This window comes from Dicentrarchus labrax, unplaced genomic scaffold, assembly GCF_905237075.1.
Source record: "Dicentrarchus labrax unplaced genomic scaffold, dlabrax2021, whole genome shotgun sequence".
In the NCBI taxonomy this organism is placed as follows: Eukaryota; Metazoa; Chordata; class Actinopteri; family Moronidae; genus Dicentrarchus; species Dicentrarchus labrax.
Genome location: NW_026136723.1, coordinates 9,974,241 through 9,996,285, shown reverse-complemented (window position 1 = coordinate 9,996,285; position 22,045 = coordinate 9,974,241). Strand labels below are relative to the sequence as shown.

The 22,045-nt window shown below is 39.3% G+C and overlaps 1 protein-coding gene across 1 annotated transcript; it reads right to left on the bottom strand.

The window, feature by feature from the left end:
* Positions 1–13,175: 13,175 nt before the first annotated feature.
* Positions 13,176–21,031, bottom strand: nrsn1l (neurensin 1-like). The gene is made up of 4 exons (XM_051391365.1): positions 20,920–21,031; positions 18,238–18,320; positions 17,095–17,247; positions 13,176–15,011 (listed from the first exon to the last, which is right to left on the bottom strand). The coding sequence occupies exons 2-4, from the start codon at positions 18,295–18,297 to the stop codon at positions 14,607–14,609; spliced, it is 618 nt and encodes a 205-aa protein (XP_051247325.1). The 5' UTR covers positions 18,298–18,320; positions 20,920–21,031; the 3' UTR covers positions 13,176–14,606.
* Positions 21,032–22,045: the final 1,014 nt, after the last annotated feature.

The following is a 22,045-nucleotide window of genomic DNA, read 5'->3' as shown; positions in this document are numbered from 1 at the left end:
GAGAGGGATAGAGATGGAGGAGAGAGACTAAATGGATCGTTCTGCTCCAAATCCAATTCCTAATAGCTGGAGGGTGGGAGGGTGGGTGGGAGGAGGGAGAAGAAAACAGTCAAAGAAAGAGGAGAGGGAGAGGGGGAGTGGAGATATCACGTCTAACAATTAAGACCTGCCTTCAGGCTCTAAAGAAGAAGCTTTGTGGAGAACATAAATTGCTCATTGAGCAGTGCCTCTCTGCAGTCTCTCTCAGATACTCCTGCCTCAAGGGAATCTGCCATAAAAGACCGCAGCCTGCAGCCCACCACATAGGAGAGCTGGAATCTGTTCACAGTATTTGGGGGTCCATCTCCAGCCGTCATCCTGGCCAAGCAAAGTCCCCCCCCACAGTAAACACAAACCTGGATCTAATCCCAGTGACTGTAGTTGAGGAAAAATCACAGTACATCCACTGGAGATCCCCTATGGTTACTGTACTTTGCAGGGTCAAAGATCCAGCTCGGCTAACAGTTTATTTTTGTTGTACAAACCAAACGGATGAGCCTCTTGATATCTTATGCCTGGAAATTAGTGTGTTTGCTTTTCTCTGAGCCAGGTTATGGAGGTCCACAATGGCGGATAAAGTATTTTGAATCAAAGTTTGATCTTATATGTGATTAATACAGGATAATGTGATATTACAGTGAAGGTTTTACCAAATGGGACCTGCAGTCTGAAGCATCCACTGCAGTTATTCCCAACCAAGGGTACTTGTACCTCAGGGGGTACGCGGAGGAGTAGCTAAATTACTTTGAAAAAAATATAAATGATGAATTCATTAAAGAAAAGTTTTTCTACTTATTAAGAGAGTGCATGACAGCTAGTTAGCAAGCGAGCAGAGAAGTGTAAATGGTTAGCTAAAAGTAATGAATACATGGTTAAAATTAGTAGCTAAATGGTAGCTTAGCTTGATTAAAATAGCTAAAAGTAGCCTAGGCCTAAAGGATAAATGGTTCAAATAGTTATATAAAAGGAATGAATATGTGGTTGAAATAACTGAAATGAATAGATAAATGGTGGAAATAGTTAACTAAAATGGGCACTTGAGTATATCTGACAGGGTTGTAGGCCTACATCAGACAAAACAAGTTGGGACCTTGAGAAATGATGTGTATCCTTGTGTTAAATTAGGATGAGCTCCCCTTTAATTGACCCAGCAATTGTAGCTATTTTTTTTGTTTTTGTTTAACTGTTTAATTTGTCCGCTGACATTATCCAATTAAACTGCATTTCATTGGGTTTCCACTGTGACCTGATTCTGCTTCTCTATTTGCTGCTAGTGTGAAATGTATTTTGGGACCTGGGAGTGATTGATGACACATCTGAGCAAACATGTCTCCTGCCACTCAGCTTCATATTGTGGTTTCATCATGCTCATAAGCTTACTGAGTTCATTGACAAAAAAAAGTACATTAAATAATTAAATCAATTCTGTTTGTACTATGGGAGCTCAGTTTCCAGCCTCTGTCCACGCTCACAAAATAGGTCAGTCATTAGAAACATATGTCACAAAGCATTGCACAATTTAATGATTTTATTTCTATTGTTACAAGAAAGGTCTGTTCTTAAGTTCAACTGGGATTGACATCTCAAACTGAAAGGCAATGCTCCTATCAGGAAGAATGCTTTCCTTATGCGAGCAGACAATTTTTTATTTAAAATATAGCACTTACAAATTGGGGTGAGAAGATGGTTAATGGTCCATTGTGTAACATTTAGGATGATCTATTGGCAGTGGTAGTGTATAGTCACCTGAATATACGAATCGCTGTGTTTTCGTTACCTTAGAGAATGAGCTGTTTTTACCTACAGATGCCGTGGGCCGCCTTCCATGTTAAACCACCATGTTTCTACATTAGGCCAAAATGAACAAACCAAATACTGGTGGGCCTCTCTCATTATTTTTTTTGCAAGGTTCGCAGCCACTGTAGTTTCTCCTACACACTTCACAGCCCGCTCTCATTCCCAGGTCATCAAATACATATGTGAGCGGCATTCAGTTAGTTGCAGTCTGCAACTTCAAGATTAGAAGCCATTAAATCCTTCACACTGGCCCTTTAACAACACTAATACAGTACATTCTCCTTTGTTGTTGCTTAATGCTCCAGTGCACCTAGCAGTATGGACATAGCATAGTATTGGTGAGGCTGTATTGTTATTGGACAAATTAAATGCGAGACCGCCACAAACAAAAACATAATTATTTTCATTTTTATTTTTTTTAATTATTTTTTTTGCCTGTAACTGATAGAAAAGCTGAAGAGTGACAGGAAAAGGGGGAGAGAGAGAGAGAGAGAGAGAGAGAGAGAGAGAGAGAGAGAGAGAGAGAGAGAGAGAGAGAGAGTGAGAGAGAGAGAGAGAGAGAGAGAGAGGAGATGACATCCACTAAGGGGCCACAGGACGGAGTCAAACCCATGGCCACTGCAGCAAGGACTCAGCCTTGGTACATGGGGTGCCAGTTGTACCCATAAAAGCATTAGTTGAAGAGTCAGAAGATCATCAAAGTTGTTACAGTTCTAAACCGTGGGGAACAAGGATGTCCACTGTCCAAATAAATGTACCAAATTTCACGACAGTAGGTCAAATATTGGTGGAGACCTTTCACTCAAAACCACAAATATCAGTCTTTTATCAGGGTATCAAGAGGTGACCCAAGTCATTGAAATACATCCTCTGGTGACTATGAATGTTTGTACAAAATTTCATGACAATCCGTCTAATAGTTGTTGAGATATTTTAGTCTAGATCAAAGTGGTGGAACCAACAGACGGATAAAATTCTGCCTACTAACCCCACTCAAGAAGTAGGATGCCCCTCCTCTTCACCTGTTTATCTTTATCTCCATCTCCTCTTTTGTCAATGGTACTGTACTTTTAACAAAAGTAGTCAACATTGCAGCTTTTATGTAATTGGCTGCTGGTTCAACTCACTTTTAGGTTGGGTGTAAAGAGCAACACGACATCTGTGGGCTGCCTGTGGAGGTTTTATGCTCTTACTGTATTCGTGTTCGGGCTATTGGCCTCACACCACAGACTATACTACTCTTTTCCCTCATGAGGGTTTTTTTTGCATGAACTGCCTGCTCCAAAAACAGAGTGATGTAGGTGTTGAGAAAGGATACATGCTTGTATCAAATTCTTCTGAGTCACTTTCCATGTTTTCAGAGTCCAACCTGCTCACTTTTGAACATCCCTCCTCCATGTTATATCCAAACATGTTTTTTTAAAACATCAAATGTCAGAAGCAAGACACTAAAAAAATTATTTCCTTGAAAAGGGAATAAGCACCCTGCTGTTTGTGTCACAGTGATTTTACTATTACATATGATTTTGATTTGAGCTATCAGTGTTAACATGCTCAAGGAATGTGTTTGAAATTTTAAAAAATGACCCATGTTGACAACCCTTTCAACTCACAGCCATTTAAAAAGGTATCCATGTGAAAAGAAGTTGAAAATGGATATATGCATGCGCCTCCTGTCTGAATAGGCCACTGCATGTTGATGATCAAGGGGTTGAACACATACAAGTATAATTCATCCTTTCTATTTTTCCCTATATGTTGCATATATGTGGCATTGAAACATGCACTTGATCAAGAAACCCTCACAATAAAAGACACTGTGCTGTAGGGAGTCCATTAGCAGGGAGGCAACACTTCAGTTCAGAGATGGAAAGATGTAAAAGAGAGCGTGATTGTGGTTGAAAGGTTCAAGGCGAGTACCAAGAAAATAAATCAGAACTTGGCTGATGCGATTGTCAGTGTGCAAACAGGATGTAGAGCCTATCAGGTAGAACAGCCTGTGAGCAACATCAGAGAGCAGCTTTCAATAGAGGAGTCACACTAGGACAAGTACCATTACAGTGATAACTAATGTTATAAATGGAGATGGGACACTACGGGCCAGGATATAAACACCTAGAGTGAGGTTGCTGAGGAGGCAAACCTTTTTTCATGTTTTCATCCATTTACTGCAAATCATGAATTCTTTAAATTACTGTAGATTTATTTTCTTTATCAAGTACATCATCATCATCATTGTCATCATCATCATCATCATCATCATCACTGTCGGCAAGTGCTTGCTCAGGGTGGGAACTGTTGGGTCTCTGTATGTAATTTTATAAGGAGTATGGTCTAGACCTGCTTTATATTAAGTGCCCTAACTCTCATGATTTGGTGCTATACAAATAAAATGGAATTGAAAAATGTAATTAAATTCTGATGAACACTTAATGCACTTAAATTGCATTAATAATATTAGAACTTTATAAAAAAGACAAAACAACAAAAAACCCTCACATTTAAAGATCATATATCCAGGTTATAAATTCACTTGAAACACTAGAGCACCAGAATCTCAGACCAAAACAAGGGGTGCTACGGCTGACCAGACTTCAATGAAAAAAACAGTAATTTTACCGAGCAGATCGTAAAAACACACTTAAAACTGGAAACAAAAGCAAACTCAAGAAAACCCTCTTAGTTTGTCTTTCCAAGAAGACAAATAACGGGCTGCTAATACTTGGGTACAAATGCACCCGTCAAGATAGAAACACTAACAGTGCTTGTTTGTCACCACTGACAGGCTCAGATTGGTGATATATTGATCACAAAGCAACATACAAGTGTGACCTTTACCCTTTTTTTTGTCTGATATGTCCTTGGATCCAAAGAGCCCCTGTTTTTGATACCTGCTTTTGTAAAGTAGCAGTCCTTAGATATTATTACTATTTGCTCCTTCTACAGACTCAGTGTCTGACAACATTGTAGAAATGATTCCTACAGAGATAGACCTTTTGTACTCAACTATATATTGCTCGCCTTAAGGTCTTTTCTTTGATAGGATAAAACAAGCAATACTGTATTCTATATTTATAACAAATACAGACCATAAGCAACCGAGTGTCTGTCTCAATACTGAAACTCTGACTTCTCTACCCTGTCTGTGGCACCCTGCCCCAAGCTCATAGGTTCCTACTGAAAACGTAAATCTTGGCAAATAGTTAATTTAATTTAAACATGTGTAAGTAGTTTCCTAAAGCCGTTGGGCACAGCAGATTTTTAACAAATTTTACTCGAACTGCGTCTATTTGTTGGGGATTATTTTCAGCTGCGAGCTGATACATGTTTAGTGAATATTTACAGCAGCAGGATGGTGTCTGTGGGATTGACTCAAAATAAGCTACTGTGCTATCCTCATGGTAATAAAGGAACATGTCACAGACAGTTTAGCTCATTGATGTTTTTTTCTAAGATGGATTTTGTTTTGTTTTTAGACAGTGGAGCTATATGAGAATAACATACAGGCTCTGGGTAAGACTGGACAATTCACAGATGGTTTTGATCTTTAATGAGTTTTGCTGACATAGGAAAAAAGTATTGCACATTATCAGACATATTCTTTAGATTAAATTGACTAACTAATCAATAGAATAAAATGCCATGTTTCCACAGAAACTATGACGTTGAATTAATGTGAGTGTTTCAAGAATACATCACACATTCTGAATCCATTCTGAAAGGACAATCTTTTTGGTCCATTTAACACAACCTATAGACCACTTTACTAGCTGTTAGGAGATGTGTTGTTCTATTTAGCATTCCTGGAAGCATTGAGTGCAAACTGAGTGACTTATTTGATATGGCTGAATAAAGAAACATAAATATATTCATATTCATGTTTTTATTGGTAGCTCTTTGCATCATGCTGTCTTATATTAAGGTTCTTTATCAGGTTTTTACTGACTTGACATCACTGTGAATGTCCTGTATCTTTCCGGTATTGACTATTATAACAGGTATGCAGGTTTTGTAAAGCTGATTAGAAAGCGGATGCAGGTCTAATTTATCACATCCAGTTAGCGGCATCCTATTCCCTTCCCGGTGCCAAATGGACAGGTCGTCATTTTGCCTGCAGCAGGCTGTCAGTGGGACTGAGGCCTGTGTGTGGTTGAATATGTTAGTGTGTGAACGTCCATCCTGCCTTCAGCATCAGTCCTTTTCACTGCAGCCATAATTACCACTGTCTGAGGGTAACCAACAGTGGCGGATCTCATTATGCCATGATATGGGTCGCGTCTGCATATACAGGCACACATACAGTGCCTATTTACATATGAATGTATCCAGTTTTGCACACACACCCACAAGCAGGCACACAGTCATCTATCCGCCCCCACGCACACACACACACACACACACACACACACACACACACACACACACAAAAACGCAGCATTTACATATAAAAGCGTTAATGTGCGAAACACACGTTACATAGTACACACACACAGCAGCCTATTCATACATGCACCTCACACATATGGGCTACTCATAAATTTAGACACTTCCGTCAGAAGGCCCTCGCCAGCCGACAGGGATATGAACCCAATATAGCATCCCAGAGATAAGCCAGTGACTCTGGAAGCAGAACTAATATTATTTGCACGGTGTCGAACGTTTATCTGGCGCCGCCTGCAAAGTGATGGTTCGGTGTCACTTTTGTTTAATAATGATGTGCCAATAGTAATATGCCTGCTGGCTGGAAACCTATTACAGTTCAAAAGATTATCCAAATACAATCTAATTTGGAATATTGCATTTTGACAGCCTGTGACTGGAGGAGGTGGGATGGTAATGCGATATTTTCTTTCCTTTTTAAAAATTCCAATTAACATTTTTAATGCTCAACAAACCAATGGTGACTGCAAATATGCAGAGGTGTTTGACTGTGCCAAATCTCCTGATGGGTTCCAGACAAAGGAGAGGGAAAAATAACTTTTGCACAATGCAAACTTTTGATTAGGTGAGTGCCGTGTTTGGACTCTTCTGTCAGCTGACTTTAAATTGACATTGTGAAAAAGAGATAATCTTTAAATATACTGTAGGAGAGGAAACACTGTCACACTGTTATACCCTATAAACACAAAAAAAATCACATTTTACATTCATCATTCTTATCAGGATTGACAGAGTTGCCCTCTGTTGTCACACTAAGTGGAGCAATCTTACATAGTACCTACTTTAATATCACATATTTACATATGTTTTCGTAAATCAGTATTACGCAAATACTGCTCATCGTCATACACTCTTATAACTTGTGAGTCTAAATATAAAAGGAGGAAATTAGAGTAACACAACTCAACCGGAGATCTCCACTTATTACACAGCACATTTTTCTTGGGACACAATAATGATCCAAAATGCTACTCACCTCCAATATCACTTTATTAAGAGCTGTCTTTGCATACCTGCAGCCTTGAATTTAGCTACCTTATTATCACCTTCCTCTCATAAATACTTAACCAAGATAGATCAACACAGTAGATGAAATTGTTGAAAAAGGGACTACTTTTGCTACTTATTAAAATTAAGTTATTAAAATTGAAATTAAAAGTCTACCTAAGATCATCTGACATTGTTATATGTCATCAATATCTAATGTTGAATGTATTCTGGGAGTTATTTTGTGATAAAGTGTTTTAATTTACTTTTTTTTTGTTCATATTCACTTCCCCTCAACTTCTCTCATCTACAGTACATCCTCAGTTTGCTTTCCGATGAATGACTTTTGACAACCACCAGAGAAGCAGTGAGTTGTTGCTTCAATATTAATATTGGTACAGTGGAATTATAAGGCTTCATCTGACTTTGAAGGTTTTAAGATCTTGAGCGTTGAATTTTTAATTTTCAGTATCCATAACTTTGCCCTACTGTGTATCATCATACAATATGTCATTTTTCTTGTTACGTCATGTGTCTGTGTCAGTTGTCAGATGTTCTATAAAATGAAAGTACAGTGGTAAACATCTGGTAAAAATGTAAACGTGTCACATTATGCACACATTTTCTGTTCACAGGTTTGTTGTTCAGCTTAAGGCCCTATACCTAGCAATGACAGGCAACAACATTTGTATGAAACAAACAGTGATCAATTAGTAAGTAATGGAATGACAGAATTTTAATTACACAAACACAAATCAGTGAATCTATAAAAGAATGAAAAAAATCAAACACAAAAACAAAACAAACTAACTAAGAGCTCACACTAGCAGCTCTTTAAGGCTGTACTGTACTACAGCGGTGCTTTAACCTAATGCTAATTAGTACGCTAACATTAGCACAATTGAGACTGTTCAAAACGAGCATCAGTCCTTTCAGCTAATGCCCCAAAACAACAGATATGTTTAAGTGACAAAGAGTAGTTATGACTTTGGTTCATCTTGAGCAAAGCAGGAAGTAGGTGACAGTCCACAGAGGGAGGTGTCCAGGCTGGATGGATGGAACAAAATGTCAGACTGTAACACAAGAGACCATTGTTTGTTTCCCATTTTCTACTGACAGTCAATAGTCTTTTATCCAGGGTCTTTCACTAACCTTAACCAAATGGTTATTATTGTAACCATAGTGACGAAGGTCCCCTAACCGTAACAAACAAGTACTGTCATTTTAACCCAAACCACTTTTTCATATACATATATTTTGTTGTTTCATTTGGAGGACTTGTTGCACAGTGACAATGCAAAATTAAGAATGTTTCCCATGATCACGGTCTTGTTATTATCTTGTTATCAAGTTTGCTAACATTTGTTAATCATCACCATCAGGGGACAATCAAAGGTTTTAACATTCATCCTGACGGGAATGTGAATGTGCGTACCAAATTTTATGACAAACCCTCAAGTAGTTGTTGCAATATATCACTCAGAGCCACAAATGTCAACGTCATGGCGGCGCTCGAGGAAAAGTCAGGGGATCACAAAAATCATTAGAATCCATCTTCTTGGCACCATGGATAGCCACACCAAATTTCATGCCAATCTATCCAATAATTGTCAGATATTTTAGTCTAAATCACAGCAGTGGACCGACTGTCAGACTGATATATCCATCCCTTGTCAAACATTCAAAACACTGTCTTGTCAATTTTAATTTAATACAAAGTAATTGCTTTACTACTACCTAATTTTAGAAACAGCCATAAAGATGATTTGATTTAACCCCAACACTGCTCAGGTTGTCAAGTAATCAACATTAATTTGCTATAAATTAAATTAATGTTTGTTTTCTCAATGCATTGTTCAGGATTCTTAATGACGATCGACCTTAATGTTTAAACACTCAATGAACAAGTTCAATAATAAATCCTTTTTTATAGCCGACATTTTCCACTCAATTTCTCTAAAATGAGCCTTACACTCTACATTTGTAAACAAACAGTCTGATTGGAAGATGTATCATCTATAAATATATCATCACTTCTTTTTCTTCTTAGCAGATTTTCTTCTTTCTTTTTGATGTGGGAGGATGTGCTTCCTGCAATAAGACTTTTGGCTGATGAAACAGGGTGTTGGTCTGCCCACCAGAGCTTGTTTCATCTTCGGAGCCCCTAACATCAACTAAGCAAAGGCTGATTGGTTGTGGGATGTAGAGATCTTAATTTTGAATGTACAGAGCGTACATCTGAGGGCTTATACTGTCTAAAATGGTACACGTTGTACTTGAATGCTTTGAGTACACAACTGGAAGGACTCTTACAGTAAAATGGTACTGGAGTGAGACATTCACTAACATGACTTTCTCCATATTACTATGCATACTGTCAGCGTCCTTCACACGTACAGTATGTGGCCTGCAGTTGAGTATTTCATGGTGATGGACTATATTGCGCTGTGCGGATAAGAATTTGCCTATTGCAAATGCTTAGATTGAGTTGTGGTTGCGGAGGAAAATAACATCTCTTCATGTCCTGATGCGCGAGACATCAGCAGGGTCAACCATAACCATTTCTAGAATTCTGATGAGTTCATTGGCAATGTGATTGCCTGCTGTTGCTTCACTTGTAATGGAGCTGTGTGCATGTTTAGTTCTTTTAAAAGAAAATGCTAATTTCAGCCTGAAGGCATGTGATGACAAATGAGAGTGATGGTGAGGCTGTCTGTGCTATCCCTGCCTCTCTTCTCTTATGTCTATTTCCCCTCTAGCACATCATTTCCTGTCCAACTTTTATGTTCTTCTCAATGGTCACATCTGCCTGACATTGGCTTTTAAATAAACAAATTTACATCTTTATCAAATTCGCAGAAATTTTAATATTCTGCTTTTGTGTTTTTGCTCTGTAAAATTAAGTGTTTAAGACCATTTCTATTGGACCAAATGTGGATGGTTACTCCCTAGTTGCTCTCCAAATGAAGATTTTAAGGGAAGCACATATAATCCATGCAAGAAGTGCACAGAACACACACGAGCAGATACAGATCACTGAGATATCGAGAGACACATAAATGCACGAGGCAACAGATGCCATTGTAAGTATGGTAATAAGAAAGTAGAATGGGGAGGGGGAGGCGGGAGAGAGTAACAGCAGCGAGTAGCAGGTAAGAGCAGGCAGTAAACAGAAACAGCAGCTGTATGAATGACTGTCGGAAGATAAACACCACCTCATCGACTTGTGAGAGTGTGATTGGTGATTATCAGATCTGCTTGAAATCTACTTTATGCTCCATTTTTGTTGCACAGCAACAGTAAATTCCCAAAATACAATCTAATGTGATTTCTGCAGGCTTGTGACTTAATTGAAAACAGAGTGAGCACATAGAGCTGTGATGGATGATAAAAACAACATGCTGGGTCTAAGCAAATATTTTAGCTTTGTATCTTTTCTTACTATTTGAACAGTATTTGTTTGTATGACATCACACATATATTTATAAAATGCGCTGTGATTTTAGTGGCCTGAAGCCTGCCATACTGGTGTCAAAATCATTACTTGTTTGCTTTTTCCAGGACCAATAGAATAACATTTCTATGCATGCTAACATGCTAAACTAGGAGGGTGAACATGGGAACATTCCTGAGAAATACTGGCCCATGTCCCATCGGCTAACATGGAGGGGGTTAGGTTTATAACCTGTACTGCAGCCAAACATCAGGGGGCGATTGACATGTTCTGGCTTCACCTTTGGAGAGCTGTAATCTTCATATACAGTCACTTGAGTCTATAAGTAGCCTTGCACTTGGCTATAGGCCCCGTAAGCAAAATATGTATAAAATTAACAATTTTTTTTCAAACACAACATGCCCTGTGACACAGTGTAGTCTGCCACTGGTGTAAAAATCTTTATCTCAGAAAAAAACACACAATATCAGTTTTTTGATTATTGTTCTGCTACTGACCTTTATTGTGGCATCGTGGGAATAGGAAAAATGCATCACCAAACAACAAGTTAAGCCAACACAGCTGTTATTTACACAGTGAGTAAGTTTCACTTTCCTTAAAAATCACTTGCCAAACACATTTTGACTCCATGAGTGTATTGAAAAATCACATTATTGCAGCTTCTACCTTGATGCTTTTGTGCGATGTGTTTTTATGTTTTTTATTGCTTAATAATAATCTTTCGTCTTTTTTTTGTCTCAGCCCTTTTTATAAAGATTGTGTATCTCAGTCAAGCTTTCCTGGTCAAATAATGTCTGAATTAAAAATAATATATATATAATATGGACGGATTTATTTTTTCCCACAACTGGCAACGGATACATTTTTGTCCAAAGAGTACCAAACCCCACACGCTGGCTGAGAGACATTCCAGCTTCCTGTCTGTTTTCCACAGCAGATGAGATGTTACAGTATCATATCAGTGCAGCAGACTCCCAGGCACCCAGAGATACAGCACCCACACACACAAACACACTCACTGGGATGGATGGGTCTGCCAATCAGCCGAGCAGACTGCAGCCCAATCCTCGGCTGTGTGCTTCTCTCCCACAACAGCGTGACTCACACTCTTTGCAGTCAGTGGAGCGTATCAGCTTCCATCTTCACAGGAAACACTGCCTCGGCTCCCACTTTTCTATCTCATTATGCACTTACATACACTTGCTAATAAACCCAGCATGCTCAAATCAGCCATGCAAACATGCGCTCAAAGTGTGCGAGGTTGTTGTCAACAAGGACAGAAAAAAGTTCCTGTGATGGCATACGCAGTCATTATGTGTTACTGATTTTGCCACCGGAATAATTGAAAGAAACGTAAGTTACGTTTGTCTGCATTATGTTGGAAGTCTTCTTTCTTATAATGTAATTAAGTGTAGTTTTTAGGATGTTTTGTTAGGGGTGACCTTAAACAAATAATGATGTTAATTATCATGATTTATAATTAAAAATAATTGTTTACTGCAAAGGTCATGGGAACCTCCAGTGTAAGAGAGCTTGAAAACATCATCCACTTGATATGGGTATAAGTCAAAAAATAACACACTGTTCATTCAAAGGTAAAAGCGCTGCAACACAACAATGATCCCGAGGACAAGTTGTGACCTAGAGCAAGTGTGTGTACATATGTACTGTCTAAATTAGTCAACGTTAGGTGTGCCTCCTGTTGGTGTGTGACTTGGGAGACAAGATGAGATGAGTCATAGCTCAAAGCTGTGACTCATGTCCCCGAAGTCCCACTATGTGCTCATGCAGACATAAACACACCTCTCTCTCACATACCCACAGCTACACCTCACATGCCACATCTCACAGGCAAATTATATGAATACATTCTCAACTGTACATGTAGTACTCAGCTGGCAACTATTGTTAATTGTTCATTGTGTATTACTGTTAGGTCTGCACCTTTTGATGTATGTAGTTTAAGTAAAAGTACAAAATTGTTGGCTTCACATATTACATTACATTACATTATAAGGAGTTCGGTCTAGACCTGCTCTATTTGAAAAGTGTCCTGAGATAACTTCCGTTATGAATTGACGCTATACAAATAAAATTGAATTGAATTTACATGGCATGTCCCAAAACCAAGTTAAGTTTGCGTAGTTCTTTAGAAACTAACTAACTTAAGGTCCGGTGTGTTACCTTTAGTAGGAGCTATTGGCAGAAATTGAGTATAATATTCATAGGTGTGTTTACATTAGTGTATAATCACCTGCATATAGGAATAGCTATGTTTTTGTCATCTTCAAATGAGCCTTTTATACAGAAGTCGCAGGTCATCTTCCATGGAGGCTTCCATGTTGAACCTCCATGTTTCTGCAGTAGCGCAGAACGAACAAACCTTACTATCGGTTTAAAATATATTCTTGCCATGGTGGAAGAGATTGATAAAATGGAACCAAACACTAACAACACATTTAGGTATGCAGATCACAACTTTATTTTGGTCGTTATTCTAGTAATTCTAGCGACACTTTATCCTCATTTCATTCCATTATCTTTATCATAGTCAATAACACAATAAAACAACGAAACATCAATAATAACATCCAGTGGAATCAGTGCAGTTAAACAATCAGGACATCATGATTATTCTATTTCTAAATTTTTTTTCCAACATGTACTCTATTATTCAAACTAATTTAACTAAACTGGAGGACCTGATCAAACAAGTGGTCTCTAAGGTGCCATTGCAAATTCCTCACCTCAGAGCTTCAACACTTACTCATTACTACTGTGTATGACTGTAAACAGCAAATCTGGTTGGTGTGAAAATAAAGTGAGGGGAAGTGCTGGGCCAATGAGAAAATAGTCTTTGTTCGGAGTTGAAAATAGAGCACTTGAAGCCCAACTGTTGCCTGGAAACACAGATTGCAGGCAATTAAGGAGCCAGATTACAGTGGGGAGAAAATAGGTGATATTGTCAATGGAGCACGAATTTGTGCATGTGTGTGGGTGTGAGGGTGAGCGGATGAGTGCAAGTGCATGTGACTGTACATGTGTTGAACACGGCATGCTGAGCATTAGTGGAGATATGTGAAAATGTAGATACAGAATTAATGTTAGTTAATGATTATCTCTATGCTAAACCTCTTCTGCATGTGAGCACCTTACTGAGTGTCCTGTGATCTGTGTATGTGAATCGAAACATATGTTTTCTCATGATTTGTGCAATATATATAATATATATATAACTACCTGGAAATCTGGTACCACTACTATTTAAAAAAATAATTGCTAAAAATATTGAGCAAAACTACAACAAAGTGGGAGGTAAAAACACATTATTTTATACTATCAGTCACTGAGATTCTGGTCTCTTTGAGTGTAGAGGTGGACATTACTCACTGTATTTTTAAAATACAAACACTAGTGCACTGCACAAACACAGTCTATGGTCAACAACTACATCCCTATCCTGCAGTACAAGATGTTTGCACAAGGTCTGTAGTTTCTATGGAGTCTTAGGGCCTCATTTATGCATTCTAATTTGGAGTTTTTATTCAGATCAAGTTGTGCTTTTAAATCCTGAGAGGTGTTTTAAGAACCTTGTCTATGAACTGAGCGGAAATAGATGGAACTGGAACCTTGGTTATGTAGTGACTACCCGGCTGTGCTCTCCAAGAGCTGCTCTCTATTTTCTCTCTACTGTCTGATTGCAGCGATTCTATGGGTCTATGTAATTTATGTAAGATCCAGTTCACAAAACAACCTCCATTTGAACAATTTGCATGCTAAAATAAGCTTGTTCCTTCAAAACAGATTAAAAAAACAATTAGACCAGGTAAATGAGGCCCCAGGACAAAATCATAAGCCTGTACACCATGTAGCTCAGCAGTGATCTTTTTTAAGAAGTAGGCTGCACATTTTCCACTTTTGACAGTGTGACGGGTATCTTCCTCTCCTCTATACCTGGCGGCTTAGTGACCACATCCCCTGGATATCTCCACTTTGACCCTGGCTCTACTCTCCGTTCCCCTTCCCCTGGTCTGTGGAACAGCCTCTCTTTGAAGTTGCCCCTGGGGAGGATCCAAACAATGACCCCCATTGCCGCCAGTGCCGAGCCGAGACAGGAGAGCCCGATCCCGGCCGCAGTGCTGAGGTGCAGCCCCCTGTTGAAGCTCACGGCTTGGGTGTCCACGAAGAACAAGTCTCCCTCTCCAAACGACTCAATTTTATGGGGAGTGGAGTAACCGACTGACAGGCTGGCAATACCTGCAGTCAGGATCAGGAGACCAAGGGCCATGGACACCTAGAGGGAGACAAAGATAGAAACCTAAAGTGGTAATCTGTGCATCCCTGGTTCTTTTTTTCTATAGGTGGTAATCTTTCCTCAGTGCTCTGCACTTCTTGTTAGGAAAGGTCATTTTGTTGTTTGTGATGCAGAAAAAAATCCACAAATGAGCAGGGGGCTTACATTCAATCCCTCACCTTTACAAATACCACTATACCACTGCTTGCAGTTCATCATGCAGAGACAGAGAATTTGAAATGCACTGTATGCACTGTGTATGTCAGAGAGGGTTTTTAAGACAAAGCAGTGCCAAGGACAACAGTGCATTAGAAATCTGGCGTCTAATTTTTTGGGAAAAAGTCTCAAAATAAGGAAGGATAATAAATGATAGCTTTACTAGAATTGATTCTTTATGGTTTGTTCAAATGGAGGGCTTTTACAATCACAGAAACCTCAAAATAGCCCTTAATCAATTGCATTGATTGATGCAGTTACCAAAGGGACTAATGGATCCAGTTCAAGTCAGTCAGTCAGTCATAGTAACATCATTATAGTTACAATACAAGGGACAGAACATATAACGAAGCCCAGTTTTTTGTTTGACTGTGTGACCTTCCAAACTGTTTATTTTTTGTATTTATTTTATCCATGTACAACAGAAAAACCATGTCTCAATATCTGTATAAAGTAGTTCTACAGTTGGATGTGTGTCCATGGCATTGTAAACTATGTTGTTTAAGATTAGCCTACTAAGGGATAAAATTCACACACACCGAGGGATGTAGTGAGGCACTGATCAGAGGAAGCAGACCTGAGAGAAGGGGAATAGTGTTGCACACTCTGGCTCCATATCTCTTTTCTCTAAATAAAACAGGAATAATATTACTATTATCACTACCACTTAAGTTATTGTGAAGCAACTATAGGACCGGCAGACCACCAGATCTACCGCCATTGCCTGGATTTGAGGACAAGACCTTGCTCCACTTTTTCTCTGTGTGTAATGGTTGGAGCCCAGTAGCTCCTCAGGCTGCCCTCACATCTGTTCCCAGTCACAGACATTATCTCCCCACTCTAAAGAGCAGCCTGAGAGAGGAGTTGGACAGCTGTGCTCCTGAAGCTGTGATTGGTGTATCTCACTTGAAAGCCTGTCAGCCTGGCTGATTCGGGGTAACGTTTGCCTAAGATTGTTTCCCATCGGCTCACAAGAGTATCACACTGCTTATCTGTTCAGTAGCTGTTGGTCTTTTTTTGAGTTGGTGACGGTAGAAAGCTTTAGCGTCAGGAGGTCAAAGGGATCAACACTTTTTAAAACCGGCAACTGGGCATTTTGGATCGTCAGGCTCAGTGAAGAAGCATCTCCTGGAATTTTCTCTGCGTCGTGGACGAGAGAGATGTACCCATTGCCATTGTCATCCTTTCAAAATACAAGAGTCTCATGTTAAGTCTCGATTGTCCTCTCTGCCTCGTCTTGCCAGATGTAGCTGAACGTCAAACTGAACCTTTCGCACTAGTTGGCTCGCTGTGTTCGAGATGGGGGCGTGGTGCTGGCTGATGTCTTTCACGTTTATTTCTGCTATTCAAAAATTTTGACCAATCAGAATCGAGTATTAACAAACCCGTGTAATAAGAGGAAGTTGGTTCACCTCTTGAGCCTCACATATATAAAATACACTTATGGCACAACAGTTGAATTAACTTTCTAAGAGGGTACCTGACCCCCGTCTCCCCAGGGAATTTTGCTTACGTTTCAAACAAACCTGCAAAGCAACATGTATCCCTTCCTCTGTGCCTGTAGGATTTCTCATGGGACATAACAGATACTAGTGGTGTCATATCAATCAGTGACTGATATTTATTATATAAAATAAAGAGTATGTATAATAAGAGCAGGACTGATTAAGGAAAATACACAATATGTCTTGCTACCTAATAATCCAAGAATTTTTTTACAATTTGTGAATTGTACTTTCCTGTCCTGCTTCTGCTTTTGGCCAGTAAAGTCATAGTTGAATATAAAGTTGAATATTAAGAGGTTTTAAGACCCAGGAACAGAGATGAACTGATGGTGCATAATTTAAACAGACTGTAGTTCTTATACCTTCCACACAGCTGAGTTCCACCACAGGGTTGACCTCCGGCTCTGGACAAATCCTCCATCCTCCGGGTCTCTCTCCCACATGGAGGACGAGCACTCCTCATAGAAGTGGTGGAGATAGGAACGGACCCCAAACTGAAGACAGCTAGAACCCGTCTGCAAGAATGTTGTGACCCAGTTAGACCAAATTACACGGGAGAACAGAAGTCCTCAGCAATTACTTTTGCCTGCATTTCTGTTCCATGTCTAAACTAAGCATAGTTAGCACTTAAGATTACAGCCAAAAAAATACAGTGTAAGAAATTAGTACATATGGGGTATCAATGAAATACTTCCTGGGTTACTGTATACCAAGTACAAGGTAAAAGACAGCAGGGGGAATAAGGGAGTAACAACTTTGTGTTTTAGAGGGACTGTTACATTAATGCTATTACTGGCTAACAAGACAGAAAAAAGGGAGAAAACAAATTGACAGAGTGGTTTGGTATGTGTCTAAGTCAATCAACTACACTTATTGTTGTACTGAAAAACTCTTCTCACCCTGAAAAAAATATCCGTTTTGCTAGATACTGCTAATTTCTGAATTCAAACTAACATGTTAGCCCATTGCTACCTGGATAGGGTTGGGGCTTTTTTAATCATGCAGAAGAATATCCAGATTTTCAGAAACATCTTTGAGGATCCTGGAGATACCTTAAAAACAGCTTTTATAACCCGTGTTACTTCACTACCAGCTTAACTATGGTGGCCGTGAAACTCGGCCCTCTTTAGTGCCAGTCTTTGGTTTATCCATTCTGGGCTATCATAGACACATGGCGGTTCAACGTGGCAGCCTTCAAAAATGTTGCACACTGGACCTTTAAGTGATGGCTCAGTACCACCAGGACAAAGCATTGGAAATGTGGGCTGTAAAATAAAGCCCTTTTACATTCTGTTTACAGTGTAGATTCCAGTTAGTATTTCATTGTTGCCCTGTGTGTACAAAATAATGAATGTATGTAATGAAGTTTGCGGGTTGTAATCTAAATCGTTACCGAAGCATATTAGATGTCCTCTGTATATCTGCCTAATGTTGACTATAAGACGCTTAGCTGCAATAAAATCAAATAAAACTCGATCATCACCCAGGGGGAAATTGAAGCTCACCTCACTCCCGGAGGATTCTCCTCCTGAGCCAGAGACACAGGCCTCAGAGCACAGCGCCATCACACCTCACACACCTTGTACACCTTCAGTAAAAAGGACACAGATACATACACTGGGTGATGTGTATTCAGAGTCCTGCACAGATTGATGTGTGTACGTGTCAGCTGCCAGGCTCTTGTATCACAGACGCTGTTTATCTGCTGAATATGGATCTCCCTTAATAAAAGCCTCCCTCTCTTCAAAGGCTGCTTATAAATCTCAGCCTGTGTCGTCAGGTTGCCCCAGTTATTGTTGCTGCATGTGAGCGATTGACGGCTACCGCGGCCCTGAGGTGGCTCTATTACCACCCACGGATGAGTCACACATATGAGAGTGCGTGCACTCTCTATTCTTCCTCATACACATATGCACACATGTCCCTCTGTTGTTATTCCACTGAGGCGGTTTGATTGATTTCTTTTATTCCCTGCCTTCAAACTGTTTCTCTTCGCAGCCACACATGCCTGCTCTCAGCCTGTGCTAGACAGGAAGTTTAACCTGACTGCAATTTGAAACATAACCCTGAGAAACAAATCAGTAATCACCAGAGGAGAACATCCTGCTCTGGTAATGTTCCAAGGCCAACATCTTCAACCTGACAGGGTGACTTGTTACCAAACTCTACAATTAAACAAGCTTTTTGTGAGTCCATGTGAGTTGTGTTTACAAGCCCTGGTCTTCTTGTAACAGGAAATTGTGGGGATATAAACACAACTAATACAAAAAGGTAAGAAAGTAAACTTCCTGTGCCATGAGAAGAACCTGCGTGTAATAGCAGCAAGCTGAAGAAAAGCTTATTCACACAGATAGACAAAATATCCAAAATTTCAATTGACTGCCATGGCCTAAACTACCTACTGCAGTTTGTGCTTTTACCTTATTGAGTAAAGCTTTTGCAAACAGCATTTATAAAACAAATTCCATTCTCTTCTGAAAACATTGCTGAAAATGGCCAGACTTCCTCAAATTAAAATCTATAGTGCTGACATCCCATATTCTTTAATCTGGCTTTGTATTCCATATAAAGGAAAATACCTGACCGTTCTGGTTTTATTCATGCTGAATATCAACACAATTATAAGAACAAATTCACAAGAAAATGATGCAGCATAACTAACATCATTTCAACAGAAAAAACTTCACATGACCTCATTTCTAATGGTGCTTTTAAATGAATGTCTGGAACATGGATAAGTGACTCCCATTTGTTACTTGAGTATTTCAATTTGATACTACTTTGGACTTGTACTAAGTTACATTTCAGAGGAAAATACTGTCCACTCCACATTTATCAGCTTTAGTTACTGGTTACTTCTCTACAAAATATTCTGCATTATAACAGATTAAACCTCCCAAGAATGCAATAGCTGTGGTCCTTTTACTTGTTAATAAGTAATTTTATATTATTGTCGTACTCTTAAGTAAATGATCTAAATGCTTCTCCCACCATATTTGTTTTACTCCTCTCATTTATCTGAGAAAGTAATTACTAGATAAATTAAGAAATTTGTCGACCTCAGATACTTCATATAGTTTATAGACTATTTGTAACAGCTAATTCAGTTCAACTGTTTACAAATAAACAAATAAAACTGTTTTCTGATATTACATGCAAAAAAAACCCTGCTAGAACCAGGTTTTGGTTTGACCATTCTGGGCTACTGTAGAAACATGGTGGTTTATCATGGCGGCCTCTACAGAAGGCGACCCATGGTATCTGTAGATAAAAACAGCTCATTCTAAGGTAGCAAAAACAATTCTTATTTTCAGGTGATTACACATTAATGAAAACATACCTATGAATATTATATTCAATTTCTGCCAATAGATCCTGCTAAATGTTACACACTGGACCTTTAGGTTAAGCACCTGAGTACTTCTTCCACCATAGCTGTTTAATATGAAAATAAGCTTTTAAATAAATATGTGTGGCACTGACTGGTGACTCACAGTATATTGTGTGGGTATTATGATGGATAAAGCTGTAAAGTGCCTTACCAAACTCACTGGTCTTGAATACTAATGGGATTTTTTTTTTTTTTTCCCCCTATGGCTTACAAAAGGATTTCTGACTCTACTCCATGACCATGAAACACTTCAAACTTCGGCTCCTATACTGATCAACGAACAGAGATATCTCAGCTCCAGAGGCTCCTGAAGCAGAGCGCTGTCCATGGTGCTGGTAAGTTTGCCCCAACTTCCCTCCTGACTAACAGAGTTAAACCCAGACTGAACCCGGTTTAAAAAAAACACAGATTCTAGCATCAGTCTCAGTGGATCCTAAAGCACCCCGAGCATGCAACATGTTTTCTTCACTGCCCCCCACTAATGTGTGATTATGATTTCCTATTGCGTCCCTATGCTGTTGGCCTACCGATGAGACAAGATCTGTCGTTTGTTGATACGAGTGGTCGCATCCTTACCAAACAGACACAATCAAAAGCCATGGTGGTCATTTGAACTCAGCACAGGCAGAAACTAACCGCCGGCACTGGACAACAGTGAGTCATCGCGGCCATGCAACACACTTTCTCCATCGCACTTCATCTTCATCTACAGCGCCCCAGTTCTATCCCCTCCACAACCGCAGCCACCTTTTCCCCTCCAAACCGACTTTACAACCACAGAAGGACTCAGTCTTACCCCCTGGCCGGAGTGCTCGCTCTTCTCACTGGGGATCCATGTGCTTTCGGACCGGTTGATCTCCAACGCTGCTGCTGATGTGAATCAGCCGAATGGAAACACTGAGCATGCGTGTAGATGGAGAAATAGCATGTGTAAACTCGAGATAATGTGTGACATCTGTCTGTTAACGCATAATGACATATCTATATCAATTTACAGATGATTTAAAGCGTGAGCTCCATACAGTGAGTAGTAAGGTTTCTAACTGTCACTTTTAAATAAACTGACTTTATTCAATCAATACTATCAACCAGACGACAGACAGTTTATTATTTAAAAATATAGCTATAGACTGTTTTTGCATTTTCATTAACCAGAACAAGTCATAGCTAATCTTTTTTTCTCCATAGAATGAAATAGGATTTAATAATTATCTCTAAGTTTTGTCTTTCATTCCTCAGTTCATCATTATCCACTACACAATGTAGCAATCACAGAAGAACTAAAATACTATAGGAAAAACTTAGAAAACATGAATCTATATACCACAGGAGATTAAAGCATTAGCCACTCAACTTATTATTGGGTACCATTCACTAACTGCCTAAAGGAATACTTAGAGGTGAAAGCCAGATTAAGACTGCCTATATATTTATTGCCGTTCATATAGTCTGTGTGTGGAACGTAGCTGGGATGAGCTGTTTGAAACCCCCCGGCACATTCGGCACCTGTCTAGATATTTTCCTTTTGAAGCTTGTTTAGTCTGAAGGGCTTTTTGGTGTTTAAGTTGGTTCAAACTTCTCTTGAGTGACCTTTCCTTGACCCATAATAGGGACTAAAAGTCAAACCCCTGTTGCCTTTCTTTTTTATAATCTTTTGTTTGTTGCCCAACTTTGTGGAAGTGTAATATTAAATCACTGGTGTGACCCTTTAAAGCAGCTTGTTAATGTCCATGGTTTTAGATGTTTAATAATCACATAAGGGTGTACACATACTGCACTTTGTTTGGATGTTTACCTACTTTTGGCTGTGTCATTTTAGGAATTATATTTAGTGGCAGGTGTGGGGGAATATCACAGTGAAATCCTTAGAGGTTCCGTGTGTACATTTAGGAATACCTGTTGTCAGAAATGTGAAATGTTGT

Excerpts from the sequence above, each read along its gene's own strand:
- nrsn1l (XM_051391365.1), bottom strand. The coding sequence starts at position 18,297 with ATGGCGCTGTGCTCTGAGGCCTGTGTCTCTGGCTCAGGAGGAGAATCC. Across the intron at positions 17,248-18,237 it reads GAGAATCCTCCGGGAGTGAG|ACGGGTTCTAGCTGTCTTCA; the intron begins GTGAGCTTCAAT and ends ACATTCTTGCAG. Across the intron at positions 15,012-17,094 it reads GGAACTCAGCTGTGTGGAAG|GTGTCCATGGCCCTTGGTCT; the intron begins GTATAAGAACTA and ends GTCTCCCTCTAG.